Source organism: Oncorhynchus kisutch, linkage group LG10 (genome assembly GCF_002021735.2).
Source record: "Oncorhynchus kisutch isolate 150728-3 linkage group LG10, Okis_V2, whole genome shotgun sequence".
NCBI classification, from domain to species: Eukaryota; Metazoa; Chordata; class Actinopteri; order Salmoniformes; family Salmonidae; genus Oncorhynchus; species Oncorhynchus kisutch.
The window spans coordinates 68,577,262-68,602,294 of NC_034183.2; the positions used below are offsets into that span (position 1 = coordinate 68,577,262).

The 25,033-nt window shown below is 40.5% G+C and overlaps 1 protein-coding gene across 28 annotated transcripts in view; it reads left to right on the plus strand.

Moving 5' to 3' along the window:
* LOC109876272 (uncharacterized) overlaps positions 1-25,033 on the plus strand; it is a 239,151-nt gene that overhangs the window by 176,524 nt on the left and 37,594 nt on the right. For 5 of the 28 annotated variants that reach the window (XM_031834930.1, XM_031834926.1, XM_031834928.1 and 2 more), the window contains exons 1-3: positions 3,347-3,481; positions 3,582-3,878; positions 22,033-22,045. The exons of 5 other annotated variants lie outside the window; for them this stretch is intronic. In XM_031834930.1, the coding sequence (XP_031690790.1) occupies positions 3,439-3,481; positions 3,582-3,878; positions 22,033-22,045 (353 nt within the window). In that variant the 5' untranslated portion in view covers positions 3,347-3,438. Of the gene's footprint in view, positions 1-3,346; positions 3,482-3,581; positions 3,881-6,442; positions 6,450-10,643; positions 10,651-14,748; positions 14,757-21,024; positions 21,118-22,031; positions 22,047-22,926; positions 22,938-25,033 lie in introns of those variants that run through there. 18 more of the 28 variants (XM_031834921.1, XM_031834911.1, XM_031834919.1 and 15 more) reach the window with 10 other exon arrangements.

Below are 25,033 nucleotides of genomic sequence, written 5' to 3' on the forward strand. Positions count from 1 at the left end.
CGGTAAAGTTTTTTTTAAATCTGACACAGCAGTTGCATTACTGAGAAGTCTATCTTTAATTCTGTGAATAACACTTTTATCTTTTATCAATGTTTATTATGAGTATTTCTGGAAATTGATGTGGCTCTCTGCAAAATCACCAGGTGTTTTGGAAGCAAAACATTACTGAACGTAAGGCGCCAATGTAAACTGAGATTTTTTTGATATAAATATGCTCTTTATCGAACAAAACATACATGTATTGTGTAACATACATCATCATCCTATGAGTGGCATCTGGTGAAGCTCATCAAAGGTTAGTGATTCATTTTATCTATATTTCTCCTTTTTGTGACTCCTATCTTTGGCTGGAAAAATGGCTGTGTGTGTTTTTGTGACTTGGCTCTGACCTAACATAATCAAATGTTGTGCTTTTGATGTAAAGCCTTTTTGAAATCGGACACGATGGGTAGATTAACAAGAAGTTTATCTTTCATTTGTTGTACCGTGTGCACTTGTTAATGTGTGAAAGTTACATGCTTCTAAAAAATATATTTGGTTACTACATGATTTCATGTCTATACTATTATTCTACAATGTAGTAAAAATAAAGAAAAACCTTGAATGAGTAGGTGTGTCCAAACTTTTGGAGTAGGTGTGTCCAAACTGGTACTGTATTTTCATATTATGAGTACATTATGCAGACATAATGCATCCAGTGATGTATCAGATGCATGTCTTTGTAGGACAGACAGTACGCCTCCCTCTGCTATATGAATAACTTGTTCTGACACAACTTTCATCACTGCAACGACCCTGTCTGTCAATATCCAGACAGACACTGTCTGCCATTCAACATAGAAACATGTTTCTTACATCTCTCCTACTCCTGGCCTTCCTGCCATGTAAGTGGGGGGGATTTAAGTATCTTTGAATACAGGACAACAAACATTGGAGCGAGTGGAGAGAGACATCATATACTTCTGAATCTAGTCAATGCAGCAGTTTTACCTTTGTGTTATTCAGTTTTTTTGTCACTGTGTTAGTCAGTTGTTTTGTCACTGTGTTATTCAGTTGTTTTGTCACTGTGTTAGTCAGTTGTTTTGCCTTTGTATTAGTCAATTGTTTTACTATTGTGTTACATTGTGTTAGTCAGTTGTTTTCCTATTGTGCCAGTCAGTTGTTTTACTATTGTGTTAGTCAGTTGTTTTCCCATTTTGTTAGTCAGTTGTTTTCCCATTATGTTAGTCAGTTGTTTTCCCATTGTGTTAGTCAGTTGTTTTCCCATTGTGTTAGTCAGTTGTTTTCCCATTGTGTTAGTCAGTTGTTTTCCCATTGTGTTAGTCAGTTGTTTTACTATTGTGTTTGTCAGGTGTTTTACTATTGTATCAGTCAGTTGTTTTACTATTGTGTTAGTCAGTTGTTTTACTATTGTGTTAGTCAGTTCTTTTACTATTGTGTTAGTCAGTTGTTTTACTATTGTGTTAGTCAGGTGTTTTACTATTGTGTTTGTCAGTTGTTTTCCCATTGTGTTTGTCAGTTGTTTTCCCATTGTGTTAGTCAGTTGTTTTACTATTGTGTTAGTCAGTTGTTTTACTATTGTGTTAGTCAGTTGTTTTCCCATTGTGTTAGTCAGTTGTTTTACTATTGTGTTAGTCAGGTGTTTTACTATTGTGTTTGTCAGTTGTTTTCCCATTGTGTTAGTCAGTTGTTTTACTATTGTGTTAGTCAGGTGTTTTACTATTGTGTTTGTCAGTTGTTTTACTATTGTGTTTGTCAGTTGTTTTCCCATTGTGTTAGTCAGTTGTTTTACTATTGTGTTAGTCAGGTGTTTTACTATTGTGTTTGTCAGTTGTTTTCCCATTGTGTTAGTCAGTTGTTTTACTATTGTGTTAGTCAGTTGTTTTACTATTGTGTTAGTCAGGTGTTTTACTATTGTGTTTGTCAGTTGTTTTCCCATTGTGTTTGTCAGTTGTTTTCCCATTGTGTTAGTCAGTTGTTTTACTATTGTGTTAGTCAGTTGTGTTCCCATTGTGTTATTCACCATCTCCAGAGACAGTAGTAATGTACTGTACTTAGACTTCACCAGTCTGCAGGCTGAGGACACAGCTGTGTATTATTGTGCAAAAACTGGAGGCACAGTGCAACAGCTCAATGGAAAACCTGTACAAAACACCATGCTAACATAAAGCCTACTGTAAGAATAAGCGAATATGGTTGACGCCCCCCCCCCCCCCCCCCCCCTTGGGTTGTGCCGTTGCGGAGATCTTTTCGGGCTTTACTCGGCCTTGTCTCAGGATGGTAAGTTGGTGGTTGAATATATCCCTTTAGCGGTGTGGGGGCTGTGCCTGTTTGGCCCTGCAAAGTGGGTGGGGTTATATCCTTCCTGTTTGGCCCTGTCCGGGGGTATCATTGGATGGGGCCACAGTGTCTCCTGACCCCTCCTGTCTCAGCCTCCAGTATTTATGCTGCAGTAGTTTATGTGTCGGGGGGCTAGGGTTAGTCTGTTATATTTGGACTACTTCTCCTGTCTTATCCGGTGTCCTGTGTGAATTTAAGTATGCTCTCTCTAATTCTCTCTTTCTCTCTTTCTTTCTCTCTCTCGTTGGACTTGAGCCCTGGGACTATGCCTCAGGACTACCTGGCATGATGACTCCTTGCTGTCCCCAGTCCACCTGGCCGTGCTGCTTCTCCAGTTTCAACTGTTTTGCCTGTGATTATTATTATTTGACCATGCTGGTCAATTTGAACATTTGAACATCTTGGCCATGTTCTGTTATAATCTCCACCCGGCACAGCCAGAAGACAACTGGCCACCCCTCATAGCCTGGTTCCTCTATAGGCTTCTTCCTAGCCACCGTGCTTCTACACCTGCATTGCTTGCTGTTTTGGGTTTTAGGCTGGGTTTCTGTACAGCACTTTGAGATATCAGCTGATGTACGAAGGGCTATATAAATACATTTGATTTGATAGGATGTCAGCTTTAAGATCTAAATTGTCTTGTCAATTTTTCAGTGTGAAAGTTGCAGTATTGATTGCTAAATTATTTGACTCTAAATTGAACACTCTATGGTCATAAATGCAACACTCCCAGAGTTAAGTTAACACTGATGAATGAAATACGGCAGTATTATTTTTGTTGTTGTAAACGGTAAAATATTATGAGTCCTATGGCTGTTTTTGTAAACATTCTATAGAGTCCCCTCCCTTTAGTTGAAGTGTCAAAAGTCAATCCCATAAGTGAAGCATCAAGAGTCAATATGGTTCACAGAGTTTTCTGAAATTCTTATCCCTGTCATGCTGTACCTGCCTTCTTATGTAAATTACAAATAGCTCCTCTCTTTCATCTCTCTTCCTCTGCCTTATATAAACAGTCTCTCTGTGTGAATCATATATCTCTCTCTGAATCCTGTAGAGTAACGAAGATAAACTCCCAGCAGTTCAGCTTCAACACAAACCATGTTCCCTGCATCTCTGCTGCTGCTGCTGACAGCTGCCTCCTGTGAGTCTCTCTGGATTTAATTTTTTTTTAAATTATAAATAAATTTCCACATTAGGTTTAAGATTTCATTGTGACAACATGTGGGCTTTCTTTTTAACAGCTGTTCAGGGTCAGACATTGACTGAGTCTGGACCAGTAATTAAAACGCCTGGAGAATCCCACACACTGATCTGTACAGGTTCTGGGTTCACATTCAAGAACTATTGGATGGGTTGGATAAGACAGGCTCCTGGGAAAGAACTGGAATGGATTGGTTATATACATGGTACTACTACTTACTACTCCCAGTCAATGCAGGGTAGATTCACCCTCTCCAGAGATGACTCCAGCAGTAAGCTGTACCTACAGATGAACAGCCTGAAGAGTGAGGACACAGCAGTGTATTACTGTGCCCGGTACACACAGTGAGAGAGAGTGGTATGGGAGTCCCGCAAAAACCACTTCCCCATTTATCACAAGCTATCTCAGGATATACACTTTACATAATCCCTTGTTGGATATTAGGAATAGAAAAATGCAAGCACATATCCTTAGCATGCTTTTCTAATAGGGTGTTTTTCCTAACCGCTTTAAAGAGTTCCTTCTCCTATAAGAGTCGGTTCACTACATACAGATCCTGTTAAATTACTAGAGAATCCTAAAAGAATCCTCATCAATCCTAAAAGTTCCATAATGGGGAGAAAAAGGCAGCCATTTTAGTAATTGTCAAAGGTGTGTGTACTGGGAACGGAGTCAGGTGCAGGAGAGCAGAGAGTTGTGAACAGACGCATACTTTATTTAGGTAGGAGAAACCAACAGCCACTGCAAAGTGCAAACACGCAAACAGTCACAATAATATACCTCGTGAAATAAAACACGGAATAAACGCATACCAGTAAAGTGCATCAACATAGACACGTAACACAAAAGAATCTCACACAAAGACATGAGGGGAACAGAGGAATAAAGACATGTAGTGTGATTGGGGAATTGTGTTTTTTATTTTTTTTATTTTACCTTTATTTAACTAGGCAAGTCAGTTTAGAACAAATTCTTATTTTCAATGACGGCCTAGGAACAGTGGGTTAACTGCCTGTTTAGGGGCAGAACGACAGTTTTGTAACTTGTCAGCTCGGGGGTTGAACTTCCGGTTACTAGTCCAACGCTCTAACCACTATGCTACCCTGAAAACCAGCTGAAAACCAGGTGTGCAGTGAACAAGACAAAACAAATGAAAAATGGAGCGGCGATGGCTAGAAAGCCGGTGACGTCGACTGCCGAATGCCGCCCAAACAAGGGAAGGGGCCGACTTTGAAGTCTTGACAGTAATGGAAAAACCAGTCTAATTGGAATGAATGGCAGTCGAGGTATAGGTGATGCATTTTCTGCTTATACTTATGCAGGAAAATAAAAGTAAGGCATGTGAAGTATCATAAATTGTGTAATGGAATTATAGTCAACCTAAAATATTGTAATATTATCAGAAATACAGTTCATATGGGTTTTATACCAATGTTAATCATAAATAGCCTCTAAAATATTTATAAACAGACCATAAATGCCTCAGTTTTTGTTTTCTTGGAAATCTGTGAGTGCTATTATATGATACAATATCAGTACTTGTTGCATTTCCAACTTGTATAAATCCTATCATTAACTGATTTGACTTTGGCTTATTGGCTTATTGGCAGTTGATTTCATACATTTTTTAAATTCTTCCTCTAAAACTGTCTGGCTCCAAGATAACACACATGTGCAGATACATTATTCACATTCATTGTTTTACAAAATACCTTATGGCAAAACAAAGTTGACAAAGTCCTTGACCAACATGGCTGATTTGTAGCCCATTATAAGAAGGTTCATGTCCATTCAAGTATTCTAATTCCTAATGCTATGGCTCACTACCCCTCTGTATAGTTCTCTGTATAACAACATATACATAATCAACAAAAATGTACAGTGAACCTAAAAAACTGGGGCCTTCTGACAATTCATTGGTTTGATACATATATCTATGCCCAGTGGGTTAACTATTACTCACTAGTATCAGTCTAGCTTTGTACAATAGAAATGTAATATTAAAATCTGGCATAGTTATCCCAAATTTGTTTTGATTTAGTTATGAAAGAAAGGTTTAAATATAGGCCCCTTTTTTTCAAATTTCGACTAAAACGACCTACCCAAATCTAACTGCCTGTAGCTCAGGCCCTGAAGCAAGGATATGCATATTCTTGGTACCATTTGAAAGGAAACACTTTGACCTTTGTGGAAATGTGAAAGGAATGTAGGAGAAAATAACAGAATAGATCTGGTAGAAGATAATACAACGAAAAAAACAACCATCTTTGAAATGCAAGAGAAATGCAATAATGTATTACTCCAGCCCAGATGCAATTTAGATTTTGCCCACTAGATGGCAGCAGTTTATGTGCAACGTTTTAGACTGATCCAATGAACCATTGCATTGCTGTTCACAATGTGCCTAACATGTTTATTAATAACTTTTCATGTTCAAAATGATGCACTCTCCTCAAACAATAGCATGATATTCTTTCACTGTAATAGCTACTGTAAAATGGACAGTGCAGTTAGATTAACAAGAATTGAAGCTTTCTGCCAATATCAGATATGTCTCTGTCCTGGGAAATGTTCTTGTTACTTACAACCTCATGCTAATTGAATTAGCCTACGTTAGCTCAACCGTCCCGTGGAAGGGACAGCGATCCCGAAGTAGTTCTCTTGTTAGGGCTAGGGTCCTTTTTTCTGAATTTCTGCCTGACTGACGCAAGGAAATGCATATAATTGGTACCATTGGAAAGAAGACACTCTGAAGTTTGTAGAAATGTTAAATGTTAAAATAATGTATATGACTATGACACAATAGATATGGTAGGAGAAAAACCAAAGAAAAACCAACCAGACATTTTTTTTGAGAGTCCATGCTCTTCCATTAGAACATATAGGAAGAGGGTTAAATCCAGCTCCCAGATTGCAATTCCTATGGCTTCCACTACATGTCAACAGTCTTTGATCAAGGTTTCAGGCTTTTTTCTTCCCAAACAAGGAATAATTCTGAGTTTTGATACAGGAACACAGAGTTGGAAATCAGTCTGTGTGCGCGCAATGAAGAGAACGCGCAGCTACTAAGATCGCTTTCCTAATGAACATACTTCTTTCCATATGAAATATTATAGTTTAATTACATTTTAGGGTACATGAGGATTAAATTAAAACATATTTTGACTTGTTTAATTAAACCTGTTAAGGCTATGGCAGAATACTGCCCCCTTTGGAGGAATGCGTGCCCATAGTAAACTGACAGAAAATCTGTCAGAAATTGCTAATATATGCATATAATAAATATTATTGAAAAGAAAACACTCTAAAGCTTCTAAAACCGTTCAAATTATGTCTCTATGTAAAGCAGAACTCACAGGGCAGCCATTCTTCCAAACTCTTTCTGTCAGCAGAAAAGTTGGCCCAACTTTGACGTCATCACCCCCACCCTTCCCAACCAGCTACAGATCTGGGAACAGTTCCTATCTCTTCAGCGCGATGTCCTCTTTCAATGGGGCGCTTCATTGTGAAGATCGCGCGCTCCCTCACCCTTTGGCGGGAAGAAACCTTCGGGTCACGCAATAATACATGCGCGCCTCGGTATTTTTCTCTCTCCGTTCCAAGATCCACCAAACGATATAGGCTTGTCCTTTCGGGCTAAGGATTTTTATGTATGTTTATAACATGTTTTAGCTCGATTCTGAACTTAGTTTGACCAGTTTAGTCGACATATAATATGTCATTTTGAAGTTTTGATGCGCAACCCATAGAATTTTGGGTGCATTTCAGCCGAAGTTAGTCGCATTTGATAACCCAAAGACACACATTTGAAAGGCAAACGCTGGTTTTGGTAAGTATGACTTCTTCCACGACTTCTGATCGAACAACGGCAAAGGTAAGGGAATATTTATGTGGTTATTATGTGTTTCTGTGGACTCCGAAATAGCGGAGACATATTGCTAATCTATGAGCGCCGTCTCATATTATTGACAAGTGAACGAATTCTGTAACGTTAAAAATAAATGTAACACAGCTGTTTTATTAAGAAGAAGTGTATCTTTCTAACTATATGTAGAACATGTATATTTAGTCAACGTTTATGATGTGTATTTCTGTTATCTGGCAGAGTTAAAATAATTTCTCCGGACATTGTAGTAGCATTTTTTGAACATGACGTTCAATGTAAACAGTGATTTATGGATATAAATGGCATATTATTGAAAAAAACATAAATGTACTGTATAACATGTCCTATTCCTGTCATCTGATGAAGATTTTCAAAAGGTTAGTGAATTATTTTTCTTTTAATCCTGCTTTTGTGATTGCATCTATTGTTCCACAAATATGGCTATGTAAATTTGCCTATCTTTTGGTGGTGGTTTGACATAAATATGTGCTATGTTTTCGCCGTAAAACATTTTAGAAATCTGACTTGCTGGCTAGATGAACAAGGTGTTTATCTTTCATTTGAGCTATTGGACTTGTTCATGTGTGGAGGTTAAATATTTCTAAGAATATTTTTGCGTTCTGTGCGCCACTGTGTCAGTTGAGCAGGGGGGGATGGTACCCCTCTAGAGGTACGTGTGGCGTGATGTCGTTAACAAAGTTTAGTGGTACCTTTTTGGATTCTTCTCTCTGCATGTTGAACGAGTGGATTACTCAAATCGCTGGCATCAAATAAACTGACTTTTTGGGATATAAAGAAGGATTTGATCTAACAAAACGACACTGCATGTTGTAGCTGGGACCCTTTGGATTGCAAATCAGAGGAAGATTTTCAAAAAGTAAGTGAATATTTAGTCGCTATTTGGGAATTTATGAAATCTATGCTGGTTGAAAAATATGCTGATGTGGGTCGCCGTCCTCAAACAATCGCATGGCATGCTTTCGCTATAAAGCCTATTGTAAATCGGACAATGCAGTTAGATTAACAGGAATTTAAGCTTTTAACAAATATAAGATACTTGTATGTCCCTAAATGTTTAATATCCATAATTGTTATGATTATTTATTTGAATTGCACACCCTCCAATTTCATCGGAAGTTGTTGTAGCCATATTAACAATGGTTTAATAATCAAACAGGGGCAGGACAGGTCAAACCAGGCCTGGTTCGGTAAACCAGAGGTGGGGCAACACTACCAGGCGGCAGGTAGGCTCAGGGTCAGAGTAGGCAGGGGTCAATAATCCAGAGGCGGGGCAAAGGTACAGGTCAGCAGGCAGACTCAGAGTGGTCAGGCAGGCAGGCTCAAAGTCAGGACAGGCAAGGGTCAAAACCAGGAGGGCGTTATACAGCGATACTGTGAAAAGCAGGAGCTGAGACACAAAAATGCTGGTTGACTTGACAAACAAGACGAACTGGCAACAGACCAACAGAGAACATCGGTATAAATACACAGGGGATAAATGGGAAGATGGACGACACTTGGAGGGGGGTGGAGACAATCACAAAGACAAGTAAAACAGATCAGGGTGTGACAGTTAGTGTAGCACACCTAGGTAAGACAGTATATTGTTTGTTAATCTCCTGACATACTTCTTTCACTGTTTGTGATTGGTGTTTAATTGGTTGATTATTTAGGCTTTGCTTTAAGTCAAAAATGACCCTATGAAATTGAAAATGTACGCTATTTGTAAGGAATGACACCGGACAGGAGAAGCAGGTACGGGGAGTCAAACATTTAATCAGGAACGGACATAGAACATGACAGGAACAGCGTCTGCACACGGGTAAACAAGTACATAAGACAAACATCAATCCCAAAGCAGGGAACAGAGCTAGGGAACAGACAGATATAGGGAAGGCAATAACACAAGTAATAGAGTTCAGCTGAGTCCAATGAGCGCAGAGGCACGTGACAGGGAAAGGCAGGGGGAGGAAGAGTGAAAACAGGTGTGACAGTACCCCCCCCCCCCATCTAGACAGTACCCCCCCCCCCCCCCCACCACCACCACCACCTGGGTTAGCCTAAGAATGTCTGTCTGTATTTCAGTTGTTCCATGGAACATCCTGGTGGTGGAAAGACAGTGTCATCAATAAACCAGGTAAGATGTTGTCATTATATTGTATTTTTCTATCAAGTCGGCTCTATTTTTCTAAAGATTGCATTTTAATGTTTGTGATGTAAACTAATTCTGTTTAGAAAACCTGATTATAAAATGATACTTGGTGTTTACCCTGGATGTCTTATTTCAATAAGGCGTTAAACTAACATGCAGACATTTTTTTATCGCTACACAGTCTCAAAGCTTCCAACAGTGTCTTTGCTGTCGGCACCCATTGGCACCACTCAGTACCTGATGTGTATGATTGAAGATTTCGCCCCCAATAAAGATCACCAAAACGATCTCCAAAACAGGTTTGTACACAGGAGAAGACTGTACAACAATTGATTTAATGAACACATATAGGATCTATATTATTTAGTGTAGTTCCTCATCAGTAACATGTCCTGCTTTCACGCTGCTGCTCTCCCCTTTCAGAACCACTGACGGTGACTCTGAACCCATCGAGTGTGAAAATGGTGTTCATAGACAACCAAGCAGTACTGGAATGTGTCATCACTGGTACAGACCAGGACACAGTGGCTGGTACCACTATCACCTGGCAGGTCAATGGACAGGACAAGATGGATGGCATCGATCTGAAACATATTGAATCAAAGGGCAACCTGAACAGCAGGGTCAGTACTCTGACCATAGACCAGACAGAGTGGACCAATGTGAACAAAGTCCAGTGTTCTGCCATGAAGAGAGGTCAAGACAAACCGGTCATTCAGGACATTAGCTTCACCAAAGAAAGTAGGTCACTGAGACGTCTCAATGTGGTTGTGATATGTGGTCACATACTCCATGTTCTGGAGAGGGAGGCACAGGATGTGCAGACTTTTGCTCCAGGCCAGTGCTAACCTCCCATGACTCAGCAAATCAACTAGTCATTAACTAATCAGCACTATTGTTTAGTTGAATCAGGTGTGTTAGTGCTGGACTAGAACAGAAACCTGCACACCCCTGTGTTGCTCCAGAAACAGGGTTAAGGACCACTAGGGTGGATTTTACACGTACATGAGTGTAACGTTTCTCCTTCAAATCAATCCTGTTGCAGGTCGAGCCCCTTCAATGTCCGTCCACGTTCTCCCAACGGAAGACACCAAGAAGGAGGGGGAAGTGACTTTGGTGTGCCTGGTGCCCGTCTCTCTGTGACGTCTACATCATGTGGCAGGTGAACAGCAGCCAGTACCAGGAAGGGGTCACCAGAACTCCTCAGAAAACCAAGAAAGGCAACTACTCCTTCGCCAGCGTCTTCCCCACCACCAAGAATGAGTGGGAGAGAAACATGCTTTTCACATGCGGCATCAAGCATGCTGGCTTGGACAACAGCACCGCACATAAGGTGAGGAGTGTGTCGAAGACCATGGGTAAATCATGTGAAGACAAGTGATTTTAATCTGTGTGTGTTGTGTCCTTGTGTCTTCTTATTGACTCCTCTGTGGGTCAGAATAGCCAATTACTAGCGGTGTCCCTTGTTGTCCTCTTTGATGTCATTTATTGTTGTCCTTGTTGGGTCTGTTGCGTTAAAGACTAATACAGGTGTACACATGCACAGGCACAGAGACACACACAGATATCATACCCTCTAAAAAAAACTCCCTTGTTATTGTAATGGTGAAAGGTTAGCATGTCGTAGCATGTCTTGGTATATGATGGTATATGATATTTGGGCTACTACACACACAATGTATTTTTCCACCATTTCCAATAGGTTAGAATTATCTTCTATGGCATATCAAATCAAATCAAATCAAATTTATTTATATAGCCCTTCGTACATCAGCTGATATCTCAAAGTGCTGTACAGAAACCCAGCCTAAAACCCCAAACAGCAAGCAATGCAGGTGTAGAAGCACGGTGGCTAGGAAAAACTCCCTAGAAAGGCCAATACCTAGGAAGAAACCTAGAGAGGAACCAGGCTATGTGGGGTGGCCAGTCCTCTTCTGGCTGTGCCGGGTGGAGATTATAACAGAACATGGCCAAGATGTTCAAATGTTCATAAATGACCAGCATGGTCGAATAATAATAAGGCAGAACAGTTGAAACTGGAGCAGCAGCACAGTCAGGTGGAAGTTGAAACTGGAGCAGCAGCATGGCCAGGTGGACTGGGGACAGCAAGGAGTCATCATGTCAGGTAGTCCTGGGGCATGGTCCTAGGGCTCAGGTCCTCCGAGAGAGAGAAAGAAAGAGAGAAGGAGAGAATTAGAGAACGCACACTTAGATTCACACAGGACACCGAATAGGACAGGAGAAGTACTCCAGATATAACAAACTGACCCCAGCCCCCCGACACAAACTACTGCAGCATAAATACTGGAGGCTGAGACAGGAGGGGTCATTCATTTAATTCAAAAGTAGGTCACTGTTCTAAATTGTTGATTTAGTAACTTAGATCAGTGGTTCCCAACCAATGTGCCGCTGCATACTGGTGCGCCTTGAGAAACTCTGATGTATGCCTCAACTTTTTTTGAATACAAAAAAATGAATGCGTATGGAATTTTCACCTGGGAGCACTAGTGGCCAAATAATAATAAATAATAAATTAAATGGAACATGGTTACATCTGTAACGTTGTTTCAAGTCCCGTGCCTTCAGGCTGTTGTTATATTTGGATCATTTGAGGGGCACGCAACAAGGGCAACGTCATTTGGATCATTTGAGGGGCACGCAACAAGGGCAACGTCATTTGGATCATTTGAGGGGCACGCAACAAGGGCAACGTCATTTGGATCATTTGAGGGGCACGCAACAAGGGCAACGTCATTTGGATCATTTGAGGGGCACGCAACAAGGGCAACGTCATTTGGATCATTTGACTTTGTCTCTGAAAACTATTTAAGCACAGGAGGTTTCGTAAGTGTCTTTTATTTCTATGCATTGAATAACACATTCATAAATAACACATTCAATAAATAACACATTCATAAACCTAAATTAAAGGTTTTTAGGTTCTGTCTTATATCTAGGAGATACACTACATAACCAAATGTATGTTGACACCTGCTCGTAGAACATCTCATTCCAAAATCATGGGCATTAATGTGGAGTTGGTCCACCCTTTGCTGCTATAACAGACTCTACTCTTCTGGGAAGGCTATTGACTAGATTTTGAAACACTGCTGTGGGGGCTTGCTTCCATTCAGCCACGAGCATTAGTGAGGTCGGGTGCTGATGTTGGACAATTAGGCCTAGCTCCAAGTCGGCATTCCAATTCATCCCATAGGTGTTCGATGGGGTTGAGGTCAGGGCTCTGTGCAGGCCACTCAAGTTATTATACACCGATCTCAAAAAACAATTTCTGTATGGACCTTGCTTTGTGCATGGGGGCATTGTCATGCTAAAACAGGAAAGGGCCTTCCCCAAACTGTTGCCACAAAGTTGGAAGCACAGAATGGTCTAGAATGGCATTGTATGCTGTAACGTTAAGATTTCCCTTCACTGGAACTAAGGGGCCTAGCCCAATCATGAAAAATAGCCCTAGACAATTTTTCCTCATACACCAAACTTTACAGTTGACACAATAACAGCACTTACAGTTTACTGGGGTAGCTCTAGCAGGGCAGAAATTTGACAAACTGACTTGTTGGAAAGGTGGCATCCTATGACGGTGCCATGGTGAAAGTCACTGAGATCTTCACTAAGACCATTCTGCTGTCCTTATTCTTTATGGAGATTGCATGGCTGTGTGCTCAATTTTATATAGCTGTTTCGTGTCTGGACTATCCTTAAATGTGAAGACTTATTTATATCAAATCAGTTCTCTAGGTTGAATTATTACGTGATTAAACTAATCATGTGAATATTGTCGTGTCTTTACTATCATTAAATTGAAGACTTAGTTTTTATCAAAGATTCCTGTAATTAGTATTACGCGATTAAACTGAATAATCATGTAACTGTAATTAACTAGAAAGTCGGGGCACCAAGGAAAGTATTCAGATTACAAAGTTATAATTTCCCAATATAACCTTTCAGATATTTTCATATCTGATCAATAGTCTTCTGATTAATGATTTATTTATTTTACCTCACGTTAGTCTCATTCCAATTGTTGGTTATCTGCACGAACCCAGTCTTCACTATGCGTCATCCATACATCATTGTATTAAATTATGTATTTATTACTAACTAAGTAATTCACAGAAATGCATAAACGAACAAACATAGTAAATGTGGTTACATGAAATGATAGGAAAATGTCCGGCATGGCGGCTTGTTAGAAAAAGGGGAAAAAGGGGAAATGGGGGGTCGACTAAGAAGTCACTACAGAGTTAATTATAACAATTCAAATGCTAATCCTTTACACATGAACGCTCACTCATTCGGGAACAATTTCAATCAATATATATATTTACGCTCAGCGCTCAGTGTGAATTTTCCGTCTCTCCCTCTCTCTCTCTGTCTTGGTTAGAGTGGATAGTTCAAAGTGACATTCGTTATAGAATGGTTGTTTCGGCGGTTGTCGTTCTTCGCGTTCAATAATACCGAATTCTTAGCTGCAGAATAGTAATTCTATCAAAGACTTGTTCTCATTCTGTCGGTATCGATAGTCTAAGAGTTTAACCACATGGTATGGTTAAAAGATTCAGCAATGGTCTGCAACCTTTAGCCATCTCGTAATTTAGGTAAGCTCGGTCTACAACCTTTGTCCCCCTCCTAATGGAGAAAAACATGGTCTGGTGATAATTTCTGTAAGTTGGGTTTTATTCGGAATGGCAGAAAAGGGCTGTCCCAGGATGTCTGACCCTAACTGGGCTCAGGGGCGGTCCTCTGATTTAGTTCAAATCCAATTCCCTTTTTGAGTTTTCCTTCATTAAACAGTCCAAAATCACATTGTAAAATTGTGTAAACAGTATCATACTCACTCATTCATCTTATACAACAATTAGATGTAAACCTTATATCTGGGGCTATTTTATAAACAGTGTTATGGTAATGTGGCCACACCGTCTCCCATGAGCTTCCCAAGTTGTGACAAACGGACCAGTTCGTAGCTGGATTCTTAACCGATCTTTTACACTTTCTCCGGAACATGAAATTTGTTCATACCTCAAGTTCTGTGAGGTGGAAGGATTTCCTTTGTCTCCATGAAAAACTACTTTCTATAACTGTGTGTCCATGAGGTCTTCTCAGGAATTTACGACCTCTGACCACAGCAGCCTAGTTGAAGGAGGAAAGGGGGGAGGCAGGGAGAGGGGGATGGGGTTGCTATACTCAAAGAGGCCAACGTCATGACAACGTTAATTAACTAGGAAGTCAGGGCACCACAGGAAAATGTATAGAGTTAGAGTTATAATTTCCCGAAACTAACTCTTCAGATATTTTTATATTTTATCAATTACAGTCTTCCATTATTAATAAATATGAATTGTTACCTTCTTTAGTCTCATTCCAAATGTCGTAAAATTCTTGTTTATCTGCACAAACCCTAGTTTCCATATTTACTAACTAACTAAATAATCACAGAAATACATTACAAACAAACAGTAGATATTGGTTACTAAATAAAAAGTCCCTTGCGGATGAAGCCAATAGGACAGCTTGGTCGTCAAAGGAAAGGGGTGGGGACTGAGAAAGAGCGGGAAATACATAATGGATAACTACACTGATAGGAATTGCTAATACTTTACATGAACGACTGCTCATTCAAAAATAAATTGCAATTCACATATTTACGAGTGTATGTCTTGCTGTCTCTCTCTGTGGTCACCGGTCCATCTGCTGGAGAGAGTCGACAGAATAGTCTCTGGTTAACTTTCCCAAAAGTCACAATGTCTTTCGTGGTTGTATGTGGTTAGAATGGATACTTCAGAGTACCATTCGGAAATGTTATCATAGATTAGATACTTTGGCGGTTGTCGGTATTCTTGTTCTAGATGCAGACTAGTAATTTGTGCCGTCTAGAATTTGCTCCTTCTGTAGTGAATCAATAGTCTCAGAGTTTAACCATTTCCAGCCGTGTAGCCAAAACTACAGCTGAATGGTCTAATGGTCTATAGAATTGTATCCAAACCAACGTGGGGACTCTGTCCTGGCGTTCTCTGATTCAATGTATATTTTGTAGGAAATGGGTTTTATACTATGTGGAAAAAGGAGTGGTTCTATAACGCCTAATGTGATGTCTGGGCTCACGGGGGTGTGGCCAATGACTAGTTCATCTTTATATGAAAATCCATACTCTCCTTTAGGTTAACTTTACATTACATCTTTTCACAAATAATTTCATGTATAATGACATAAGTTTCACAGTATTTATATGTAAACCTGACAACTGGGAAATGTACACTTTAAGAGACATAGTGATGTGTGTTTGCTGTCCTTCCTGATGTCACCAAATGAAACACACTCGACATGACCGTCCCTTAAGTGTCCACGTACCATTCCCACATTCTCAAAATTATAAATATTGTTTAGTTCTCCAATTTTAGGAATTAGGAGTTTGGAACAAAGATAAGCTCTTTGTGCTGGTAGACTCTCTCCCTCAAAACTGCATGGCAGTTTCTGCCAGGTATTTATGACCTGTCGTAAAGTCATTACACTTATGGTGAGGAGAGTGAGAGGGGGGGGGCACGATTTACACCTCAAAGGGCCACGTCATGACACCTGTCAGCAACGGGTGTGGCTGAAATAGCCAAATCCACTCATTTGAAGGGTGTCCATATACTTTTATATATATATAGTGTATAAGAAAGCTCATAATTTTTATATATATATATATATATATTTTTTACAATTAACTCCTTTTGTTTTTGTTGGCACAACAATAGTTCCATACTTCCATAAAAAACATGTAACCGGTACCAGGTTACCTGTGTGAGACTTGTGGGTGTCGTAGAACAAATGGAAAACACCATTGTGTTAATGCTGTTTATGAGAGTCTCATCTTGTAGCCAATCCATTGGGATGCTATGTGATTTTTGGGATGTCTACTTGTCTGACAAACATCGCTGTATACAGTACCAGTGGGGCTAGGTGGGGCTAGGTCTACATAAGGATGCTTTTTTTAAACTCACAAAAGCTCTGACAAAGGCTGTGAGGCTGACACGTAAAGCTTATCAAAGAGCAGTGATACTATCAAGAGCAGTGTGCCGGTTTCTTATTTTTTCTCATTTTATTCAACTGTTACACTGCACCTGCAAAAAAGATAGCTCAGATGTGCGAACGTAAAATAACACATTTTCATTTAATGCACACTGTTCAACCCCCCTACACATATTTACAGTATATTACACATGAGGTGTTTGGGTCCACTGCACCCAAGGTTTCTAAAAGAGTGGAAAAGTGTGTGTGTGTAGGTGAAAACAAGTAAAAATTTCACGAAAATATTTGCTGTGTGCCTTCACTCTGTCTTCCTCTTCCCTGGGCCTGCTTTTTCAACACAGCACCAAGAACCTGTCTGTCTCCCTGCCTGTCTCCCGCTTTTCTTGTACTCTTTACCCTTTGTAGTGTGTGAAACTACACAATATCTTGTGGGAACCTGCACAATGTTATTTCAATACATTATTTCGATACATTGTAAACAATTCAGTGTTTTCCCACACTCTACCCCAGCCAGGTGCAAATTGAGGGAGCGAAACAACAAATAAATAGCTTTGCATGTGTGGCTCCTTACTACAATCAATCAGTATGGCAAAAGGGAGAGAGAATCCAGTGTGGAGAGAAGTCTGTGTGGAAGGAGCATCTTCCACTTTCTGAAAATGAGGATCATGTATCTGTCAATTTGGAGTCTGACAGTGAGTTGGAAGAAGAGGATGAGATTGACCCTCAGCCAGCCCCAAGACCAGCCTGTCAGCAACCAGCTCAACAACAACCTGCAGAAGGAGAAATATGGATGTCAAAAAACTGTGAAATAGAATGCTCTTCTTGCCCAGGGAATGAGCCACCCCGCATGGCTGCCAATTAGATAAGGATGCAACCAGGGTCAAAGAGGATGGTGGTTACTCATGTTCAGGACATAAAGTCTTCTTTTGAACTGTTCATCCCAGACACCACCCAGAAAATTATTCTAGACTGCACTAATTTGCAGGGAAGACGTGTTTTTGGAGAGAGATGGAAGGAGATGGACCAAACTCATTTAAATGCATACTTTGGTGTTCTTATCCCTGCTGGTGTTTTCAGATCCAATGGGGAATCCACAGAATACACTGGCTGTAGAGGAGTGTGTAACTGGCTGCAGGAAGTCAGGCGCAGGAGAGCAGAAATGTGTAGCAAACGGAGCCCTTTATTGAGGCGAACAAAACATGGCACTCAAACTAAACACACACGGGTTACAATAACCCGGCGCAAACCAGCCTGGAGTACACATACATTTACACGTAACAATTCCACACACAGACATGGGGGGAAACAGAGGGTTATATGCAAGACGAGTAATGTGGGAATGCAAACCAGGTGTGCGGGAATACAAGACAAAACAAATGGAAAATGAAAGGTGGATCGGCGATGGCTAGAAGACCGGTGACGTCGTCCACTGAACTCCGCCCAAACAAGGAGAGGGACCGACCTCGGCGGAAGTCGTGACACTGGCAGTTTTCCGTGCAACAATGTCTCTGGAAAACTTTCACATTATTTCCAGGATTACCCGCTTCAAAAACCAAGACACCAGACCAGCTCGGCGGCAGAGAGACAAGCTAGCTGCAATCAGGTCAGTGTGGAATAATTAGGTGGACCGCCTTCCTCTGTTCTACAACCCTGGGCCCAACGGTACTGTTGATGAGCAGCTTATGCCATTTAGTGGCTGCTGCCTCTTCAGGCAGTACATATCGTCTAAAGCCTAATGTGGAATCAATATCTGGGCTGTCTGTGATGCTGCTTCGTCATATGTGCGGAACTTGTAAGTGTAGAAGGGAAAGTCAGATGGAGGAGCCCCTGAGAAGAACCAAAGGATGTGGGTTTTCCTGGACGTGACACAGGGACTCTGGCCACAACATCACGTGATAACTTTTTTATTTCGCACAAGCTGGGACAGGATCTCCTTAAGAGGAAGCTGACAATGTTAGGAACACTACCTCAACTGTTGAATATACGGAACAGACCTATCAATTCCTCTACGTCTGTGTTAAAGGCCGACACGTCCCTAGTGTTCTACGTGCCAAAGAAAGGCAAAATTGTGGTACTTATGAGTACGCTGCATAGGGATGGGAGAATCTGTGGCCAGGAACATCAAAAACTAGAAATCATGATTGATTACAATGCCACAAAAGGACGAGTGGACAATTTACACAAGCTGGTGACTGGCCGCAGCTGCAAAAGAAGAACCCCACACTGGCAACTTGAGATATTCAACATCTTGGACATCTCGGCGTACAACGCAATTGTCATCTGGATGGCGTTGAACCCAGATTGGAAAAGAGGGAATCTCCAGAAGAGACAGCTCTTTCTTGAGGAGCTGGACAAGGCATTGGTAAGATCTCAAATCCAGAGGAGGCAACATATCACAAGGACCCCCGTGAGGAGGATTCAGGAGGAGGATGCTGGTTCCCCATCTGCCCGACCCACAGAACCAACAACTCCAATACCGGAAGTAAGTGTGAGTGATGTTGCATGTGTGTATGTCTGACTCTCCTACCTTGGCCTGCTGTAACTGTATATGTGAGTGAGTGCAATGTTAGTCAAATTCCTGAACTAAGTGTTTTCATCAGTCTAGATTGCAGCTGGTTAGTTTTTCAACAGGACAATGTCCCAAAACACACCTCCAGGATGTGTAAGGGCTATTTGACCAAGGAGGAGAGTGATGGAGTGCTGCATCAGATGACCTGGCCTCCACAATCACCCTACCTCAACCCAATTGAGATGGTTTGGGATGAACGCTGAGTGAAGCAAATGCAGCCAACAAGTGCTCAGCATATGTGGGAACTCCTTCAAGAGTGTTGGAAAAGCATTCCTTGTGAAGCTGGTTGACTGAATGCCAAGAGTGTGCAACGCTGCCATCAAGGCAAAGGGTGGCTACTTTCAAGAATTATATATTTTGATTTGATTAACACATTTTTGGTTACTACATGATTCCATGTGTTATTTCGTAGTTTTGATGTCTTCACTATTATTCTACAACCGTGGATAGATGGTAACATTCACGCAAAACTGAAAGCGCAAACTACTGCATTTAACCATGGCAAGGGGACTGGGAATATGGCAGAATACAAACAGTGTAGTTATTCCCTCTTATCTTAAACTGACAGATTTAGATTCTTGTATTATGTTAATTACATTGACACACAGGTCAATCGATTAAGGATTTTAAAGGGGTACACACAAATTCACCATCATGAGTAAGAAACTGAAAAATATTTCAAACAAACGCTATTTCATCGATAGAAAACATTTGTCACAGAAAATAAATTATTTGCAGTATGGATCATGAGAGAGGTTGTTACCACTAAATAAATCAATAGGGAAGTTTTAGGTGTGCCGCAGAATTTGATATCCCATCAGGTGCACCACGTAAAAAAAAAAATTGGGAACCACTGACTTCAATACAGGTCACTTTCTATGTGTGTAATTGCTACTGGAGACTAACAGGCTGCCAGGCATCAGAGCCGCTAGTCACAGCAACACCAGAATTCAGCGCATGATGCTACTACTGCTAATAACTACAGGGAGCTTGAGGACAGCAGCTCCTGTAAACCAGCTAAACACTATCATCTAGTGGAAATCTGAAGTCACACCATGAAGGAAGTATTGTTTTACCGTAATAAAAGACTGGCCCTCATCTCTGCCACATATAATACAGTCATTATTATTTTTAGAAAATTATGTTGAATAGTGCTGGAGATCAAATCAAAGTTTATTGGTCGCATATACAATTTTCATGTCACACCCTGATCTGTTTCACCGGTCCTTGTGCTTGTCTCCACCCCCCTCCAGGTGTCGCCCATCTTCCCCATTATCCCCTGTGTATTTATACCTGTGTTTTCTGTCTGTCTGTGCCAGTTCATCTTGTTTGTTCAAGCCAAGGCAGCGAAGGGTTGTATCCGGAGGACGTCCTGCACCATAAGCTGAGCCTTCTCCTTGGCCGAGGGTAGTTTGGGGAGGCTTGAACAAACAAGACTTACTGGCACAGACAGACAGAAAACACAGGTATAAATACACAGGGGATAATGGGGAAGATGGGTGACAAGTGGAGGGGGGGTAGAGACAATCACAAAGACAGGTGATACAGATCAGGGTGTGACATTCCAGGTGTTATGGCAACTTTGATTTGATCTCTATTGCTATTCAATATCACTCTTTTTGAATATGGAATGAAATGATGGATAACATGGAAAAAGTCGATCCTATGCAGCATTGTGTAATAAATAAATGGTAAGACAATTTAAGTGATATTTAAGTGAACCTACAGGAGATAAGGTTAATAGACCAGTGCCAGCTGTGGCCAAACTCCAGAGGGCGAGCTATGCAAACTTACTTCCCTTCCTCCTCTGTATATAAAGCAGCATGTTGCCAACTCATCATTCAACTGATACAATATTTACAAGTTATATGATATTTCAGAAACCAGATTATGAATACCTGTGGGTTTTTTATTTTTGACACTAGCATGAATATTGGGTGAGTATGAAGCCAGTACATTTTCACCAGGATAATTGCATTTGTTGAATTAACAATTTATTGAATAAACGCCGTAATGTTTGCGGGAGTTTGGTGTGTTTAGATGGATCAGTCACCTTCTCAGGTGAAACTGTTAAATTGTCCAGTAAAATCTCTGGGTTTGATATGACAGACTACAATATGACCTGGATAAGGCAGAAACCTTGCAAAGCTCTGGAGTAGATTGGGAGAATTAACTCTGGTTCAACAGATGCTCCAGTCTACTCAGAATCCCTGAAAGGCCAGTTCATCCTGACTGAGGACTTCTCCACAAGCACCTAGTTCTTAGAGGCCAAGAGTCTGAGATCAGAACACTCTGCTGTTTATTATTGTGCTCGAGAGGCAATGTGACTGAAATTGCTGGGGCAGTTGCTTCAAACCAGTCAAAACTATGCCACATATGCACATGCAATACCGCTTTGGCCCACCTAGGGGTCACTGCCCCTTCTTAGAATACCACTGTTCTACAGTATGATGTCCCAGTACTGTACTATTTTATGTAACACTCCACATTCTTACAAATTCTCATTCATATTCCTGTAGTGCAAAGACCATTTATTTTACAATCTAAAGAGATGATGCACAACTCACTCTTTAAGTTTTATAATTATATATGCTCATCTGTGCACTCTATCCTTCATTCACAACGGACAGTGAGAACGGATTGGCATTTCTTCATTTCTTCATTCATTTCTTATAAAATCTGACAAGATCAACTGAACTGGCTAAAGACAAATTTCCAAGGTAAAAATAAGATAATTTATTGAATCAGAGAGATTTGTGATGACTCCAGGGAAATATGACAGGTACCTGATAGATGTATTGTATTGGTCTCTGGTGTGTGGAGAGGTTTTTGTATGGGTGTGTGTCATCGTGATAACAACGGGGGCACAGTGTTACAAACCATAACAAAAACCACTGTAGTGGAAATGGCTACCTACTTCATCTCATATGCAAATACAAGAGAAAACACTTAAACATCAACTCCAACTGTTGGATTCCGACAACAGAATGTATTTGTTTTAAATTAAAAAAGTTGTATTTTTTTATTTAAATAAGAACTAAAAATGAACTTAATCACTGTCTATAAAAGTGTCCCAGCAAGGTTCTTTAATCCTTGTTATGGTCAAAATGCCTGACAGAGCAAAATCTGAAAGCCCAAACTAATAAAATAGTTATTAATAAGTAGTAAAACAGAATTTGACATTCTGTTCATCAGATTAAAACCAATAGATCATGTTGTGGTTGCTGTGAAAAGTTGCACATGTTTATTCCAGATTTGGCCCTGCACAGAGTGGTGGGGAGGTTTTTGTACAGGGTTAAACCACTGTGCCATATAGCGGGTCACAATGATACAGTCCATGAGAAAAACCTACCACCTCTACCAAGCACAGAGTGTGAGAGTGCTGACACCAAAGGAACACAGACACATATACTGTACATTCTGATTGTCTATAGGCAGCTAACCTAAACATGCTGGTACATTTATACACATTATCAACTCAAACAAATGTCCATACTCTTTAGGCCTACTTCAGACAAAGATATCTCAACATTAAAAAAGACATACACTGAGGAACAACTATTTTCTGTATGCTGTAAATCACGTGTTCAAAACATTTGCCTGAATTGAGCTTCAATAGTTGTCGTAAATGACAGGATTGTAAAAAACATTGTCCACATGGAGACATTGGAGGTTTCAGTGAGTTTAACGGAGGATTCTGTGGCTGTATGTGACATGGGTTTTTGTAATGGTGTGATTCACTGTGTATGGGAGTGGCCACAGTGATAAACATCAATACAAAAACCTCTCCATGGACATGAGGGTTGACAGGATTGTACTGTGCAAACACTGACTTCACTCTGGAGCCGTACGGGTGATCATTTCACTGCTATGAAATTGAATGGTCATATTCTAATCTTAATTTTCTCCGTTCCAGTATTGGTTGCTATTATGCTATTGTGTCCAATGTTTCTGATTTCATACTGATTCCTACTGTGCTGTTTTTAGCCAAAATGTTGTATGACAATCGTGTTTGTTTTTCTGACATGCCTGTCCATGCCGATATACAGTAGCACTCTTTAAAGGTGGTCTATCCTGACATTTCAGATGTAACAGTCATGGTTATCACGTTGTCCAGACATATACAGTGCCTTGCGAAAGTATTCGGCCCCCTTGAACTTTGCGACCTTTTGCCACATTTCAGGCTTCAAACATAAAGATATAAAACTGTATTTTTTTGGGAAGAATCAACAACAAGTGGGACACAATCATGAAGTGGAACAACATTTATTGGATATTTCAAACTTTTTTAACAAATCAAAAACTGAAAAATTGGGCGTGCAAAATTATTCAGCCCCCTTAAGTTAATACTTTGTAGCGCCACCTTTTGCTGCGATTACAGCTGTAAGTCGCTTGGGGTATGTCTCTATCAGTTTTGCACATCGAGAGACTGAAATTTTTTCCCATTCCTCCTTGCAAAACAGCTCGAGCTCAGTGAGGTTGGATGGAGAGCATTTGTGAACAGCAGTTTTCAGTTCTTTCCACAGATTCTCGATTGGATTCAGGTCTGGACTTTGACTTGGCCATTCACCTGGATATGTTTATTTTTGAACCATTCCATTGTAGATTTTGCTTTATGTTTTGGATCATTGTCTTGTTGGAAGACAAATCTCCGTCCCAGTCTCAGGTCTTTTGCAGACTCCATCAGGTTTTCTTCCAGAATGGTCCTGTATTTGGCTCCATCCATCTTCCCATCAATTTTAACCATCTTCCCTGTCCCTGCTGAAGAAAAGCAGGCCCAAACCATGATGCTGCCACCACCATGTTTGACAGTGGGGATGGTGTGTTCAGGGTGATGGGCTGTGTTGCTTTTACGCCAAACATAACGTTTTGCATTGTTGCCAAAAAGTTCCATTTTGGTTTCATCTGACCAGAGCACCTTCTTCCACATGTTTGGTGTGTCTCCCAGGTGGCTTGTGGCAAACTTTAAATGACACCTTTTATGGATATCTTTAAGAAATGGCTTTCTTCTTGCCACTCTTCCATAAAGGCCAGATTTGTGCAATATACGACTGATTGTTGTCCTATGGACAGAGTCGCTATGTGGCATGAGATTTTGTACTGGCATGTATCACTGTGTACACTGGGAGCCACAATGATATACACCAGTACAAAAACCTCAGCACATGTGGTTACCTCTCATGACAGATCATACTGGAATGTTCTAAATACACCTTATATTTTACCTTTATTTAACTAGGCAAGTCAGTTAAAAACAAATTCTTATTTTCAATGATGGCCTAGGAAGAGTGGGTTAACTGCCTGTTCAGGGGCAGAATGACAGAGTAGTACCTTGTCAGCTCAGGGATTTGAACTTGCAGCCTTGTGGTTACTAATCCAACTCTCTAACCACTAGGCTACCCTGCCACTCCAACCTATTGGCTGATGTTGAATACAACTGTTTAATCTTAAAATGAAACAATCCATCATCTTAAACTAGCTGGTCTCATGCTTTTCCTTTTTATTGTCTGGACTTAAAAATATAAGAAAGTAACATATTGACATTTTAAAGTAAAATTATTTGTCACATAGATGTTTCGACAAATGTCAAATTTTCACTGCAAATGATTTTTTTGTTGTTGCATAAATACATTACCCTTACTGTGAGAGCATTTGACGTGGGTTTTTGTAATGGTGTGTGTCACTGTGTATGGGGGCAGCCACAGTGATACACACCACTACAAAAACCTCAGCCCAAGTACTGGTCATGGCAGCACATACTTACTGAAACCTCAACAGACTCTGTGCCAAGTGGCTGCTTAGCGGACTGCTTATAAGACAAAACCTGTCCCAATATAAAAATATTTAGTGCAG